Source organism: Spinacia oleracea, chromosome 5 (genome assembly GCF_020520425.1).
Source record: "Spinacia oleracea cultivar Varoflay chromosome 5, BTI_SOV_V1, whole genome shotgun sequence".
Lineage (NCBI taxonomy): Eukaryota > Viridiplantae > Streptophyta > Magnoliopsida > Caryophyllales > Amaranthaceae > Spinacia > Spinacia oleracea.
In genome coordinates this window covers 59,682,456-59,686,630 of record NC_079491.1, presented here as the reverse complement: position 1 = coordinate 59,686,630, position 4,175 = coordinate 59,682,456, and the positions used below count along the sequence as shown (strand labels likewise).

The 4,175-nt window shown below is 35.9% G+C and overlaps 1 protein-coding gene across 1 annotated transcript; it reads left to right on the top strand.

Moving 5' to 3' along the window:
- Positions 1–2,760: 2,760 nt before the first annotated feature.
- Positions 2,761–3,831, top strand: LOC110796586 (uncharacterized). Its single transcript, XM_022001646.2, has 2 exons — positions 2,761–3,136; positions 3,272–3,831. Exons 1-2 carry the CDS (start codon positions 2,761–2,763, stop codon positions 3,829–3,831), a joined length of 936 nt encoding a protein of 311 aa, XP_021857338.2.
- Positions 3,832–4,175: the final 344 nt, after the last annotated feature.

Here is a 4,175-nt window from a genome sequence, read left to right as displayed (position 1 = left end):
ATTACAGAGAAGAATAAGCCTTCCTCCCTTTAATTCCACATAGATAATTAGATATTCCACTAAACATGCCTAATCATTAATCACTGTTATTTACTCCCAGCATTCTCTTTGATCCATACATTCTCACAAACTAACATTTACAACACTGCAAATGCTACGTACGCCATATATATCACTCACAAATACTTACCAACGATTGCCTTTCCCGACGACCCCCTACCCATTTATCCGTCGTATCGCTTATGCCTTCTTACACTTATGCTTTATTATTACTTATATTTACATATATGCAAAGATACATTGTACTTGTACTCAACTAGGATTTTTATGCCAACAACATAGTGAATTGGTGGACTTATGGCCACCCGCGGTTTTTATCCCTTTCGGGTTTTCCGTGTCACCATCTCTTATCTCGTCTCTCTTCATTTCCTGCCCTTTATTTCTTGTTATTTATTTAATCGATCTAATCTAGTCATCTATGTCCAACCAAAGGTCGTCCATACGAAATTTGGCATAAACAGTTTCACCACTCTTACTTTTACTATTCACCATACTCCACCACATTTCCTATCTCCAACATATTTCATCTTTTTTGTATTTATTTTATGTTTATTCATTATATTAATAACTTAATGATTTAAAACACTGAACTAAGGTTAATAATTGTACTTAGGTTAATTATTTTTTACATTTTATATTTTCTTTAATTTTATATTTGTTTACCCTACATTTTTATATATGTTAATTTATTTAGGTAAATATTTAATTAATGTAAATAATATAAAGGAACATAACTTAAATTGCATAATATTTTTTAGATAATTTAAATATTACAACAATCAAACATATTACGTGATGAACCTAAACATCATAAAGTCAAATTATGCTCGATCAAAAATCATCTTTCAGAGACTGAGGAGTTGGATTGTTACAGATCGAACTAGATCAATCAATTTACTGATAATTGTTTCACTCGGTAATCGTCTCCATCGTCTCTTGATCATTTTCACAATCGGAACTTTAGTAAGTTCCATCGGTCTTTCTCTTTAGGTCGTGTCATAGCTGTGTTTAATCTTCCTCCAAAATACAGATGCTTTCTGGTTAACTTCGTCAGTGCATTGCTTTATGTAACAACTAATCTAAACTTCATCCTCTCTAATTGACCGGTTGTTTGCCGATGGGTCATCTTGTTGAGGTTGACTAATCAAATGATCCATTTTAATTTTGAAATAAAAACTACTACCTGCGTTCCTATATGTTTTTTAATTATTGTTTTCACGCACGCGAATTAAGGTAAAGGAGAGGGTGAGCAAGTGGTGTAGTTATTTGTAAATGGGTAAAAGTGACATCTTGTTTAAGTGTGAAAGTACATGAATAAAAAAAATGGGAATAGAGGGTATAATTATGCAAGTGGGCCAATAAAAATGTTGCAAGTGGATAAATAAAAACAATCAGAATAAAGAGTATAATTTTAAACATTGTATTCAAAAAATAGAATAAAACATAAGTGTAAAGAAATTTAAGAAACGAACTGAAAGCGTAATGAACTCTCAGGAACGGAGGCAGTAAACTAACAATGACAAGAATAACGAAAATAATGATCGAAAATAGAAATAATAATAATTATAATAATAATTATTATTTTATTATTATTATTATATTGGTATTAATAATAATAATAATAAAATGCAAATTAGAATAAAATATATTTATATTTGTGTAAATTTTCAGATATTACACAATTTCAAATCATAGTGTACTAAGTATGAAAAATGATTTATCTTAGAGAACAGAGAAAATTGAGTTTTAAAAGTGTGTAAAAATATAACAAAATGGGTCTCTATATATAGATATTAAAATTTTATGACCGTTGGTATTTTTTTATTAATTATTTTTGGCTAAAAATTACCGTTACATAATAGGGTGGTTGCAATTTGAAAGCAAAAATGTCATTGGTTCTTTGACTTACTGGAACACGTGACGGGCTGCAATTGGACGTGCTGACGCGCCCACTTAGCATAACCCCCTTTTTTTATATAACTAGTTTTTGGGCCCGTTCGACGAACGGGCTGGTTATATGTTGGTCGGGTAATGGAATTTAGAAGTTATGTTGTTTTCAAGTATGTGTTAGAAGTTGTTTAAACCAAATGACAATAATTATAACTTTAACATATGAAGTCTTGTGTTTTTAATCATTACATTTTTCTGCTTATGTTCATCTTCCCTGAAAAAATAGATCCACTTTAAATCACTTATTACCACCAATAACATATCATTTGTACAAAGACCAAACAAATTTGCAACTGTTACAGTTTACGACTATACTCATGTTATCCAATTAAGGGAAAGACTTAACAAAGTCTAACTATTGAACTATACTGACAAAACTTTTCTTATAGGATAACTAAAACTAATTGTAAGTTCCCCTAACAAAAACAATATACAAATAAAACCCACCTAAAAGTCTCAATATGTCGATGACGATTTACCCACCTTTATTCATTTGCATGGAAACCATACATTATAAGATTATCCTTCTCTGCAAAATGAATTGCAACTAAGTAAGCAAGAAAAATAAACAACATACTTCCAATGTGCTTAAGAAAAATCAAGGACAACGTGCTTAGAGAGAGATAGAGGGGGGGGGGGGGGGAGGTTCATCTCATCCCTTAGCTCCCTCTTTGGGCGAGTTATGAAGGGGAAGTACTTCCCTCAAAGTGATTTTCTAGAGTCAGCATTGGGTTTGAATGGCAGTTACTCATGGCGAAACATATGGGGTCAAAGTCACTTGTAATGGAAGGCTTGATATGGCGCATTTGCGATGGCACGCAGATAGATATTTACTCAGACCCTTGGCTTACAGACGAGCAGGGGAGCTTTGTGCAAACTACGAACTCAGGTACAGTGAAGTTGGTGAGCGAGCTGATTGATAGCACAACCCACAAGTGGAATTTTGACTTGCTTAACTCCCTCTTCTCTGAGAGGGACGTCAACTGCATCCTTTCTATCCCCATCAGTATTTGTGGGAGAGATGATTGCCTAACCTGGGCATATTCGAAGGACGGTCTTTACTCCTTCAAGACCGCATATATGCTCGAAAAGTCCTGTAACTTCAGCAATTTCCACAAGGCATGGGGTAATATTTGGAGGCTGGACACTACCCCTAAACTTCGACATCTCCTATGGAGATTATGAACTAACTCCCTCCCAACTCGTGCTCTCATAAAGCACCGCCATATGTTGGATAATGAGGATTGCCCATGGTTCCCAGGGGTTGTTGAAACTATGCACCATGCTCTTTTTGATTGTCAAGCTGTACGTGATTTATGGAGGGAGTGCGAATGCAAGGCTTTGGTATGCAGGGATAAGAATGAAGACTTCAAATATGTGTTTGAAGAATGGAAAAAACTAGATGTTCCCTTGAGACAACGTGGGGCCGCGCTTCTTTGGTGGGCTTGGGGTAGACGCAACTACAAGGTCTTTAATAATAAGGACACCCCCCACCTGCTTGTTCGGGAGAGGGTATTGCGTCTGGTTGAGGAGCAAGGGAAGTATAGCAAACACATCTACGATCATTGGAGAAGTCCCACCACAACCAGCCCCAAGGTTTGCAAACACCCGCCTTCTAGCTTTGTTAAGGTCAACTGCGATGCATCGTTGAGTGAACAAGGGTGGATTGGTCATGGGGCAACAGCGAGGGACTCACAGGGAGCAGTTATCTTTGCTGGTACTCGAAGAATGAGAGGGAAGTGGCCCCCGAAGATTGTTGAATGCAAGGCTGTACTCTTTGCAGTAAAGCTCGCCAAGAAGTATAGGCTTGTTAGGTTATGATACATATGAATAAACATAAATCATGCGGAAAAACCATAAAGCCAGGAAACATATTATTTACACATAATCATTTAGCATAATTCAGATGCATACACTTTGTAGCGTGCCCTCCCTAGCTGCGCCCGAACCGAACAAGAACAAGTCTTTAGGACTCCAAGTGTCGTCCCTCCGTAGATAGTCCACAGCACGTCCGGATCCGCCTTAAGATTGACCAACTAGAATCTCCTTTAAGGTACTATATATTTTCGGCTAATAGGGCAAGAATATGGTTGATTTTTCTACTTAAAAATCTTAGCCTTTTATTGTTTGAATACTTGAAATTGTTTCTCATAAATTGTGACCCT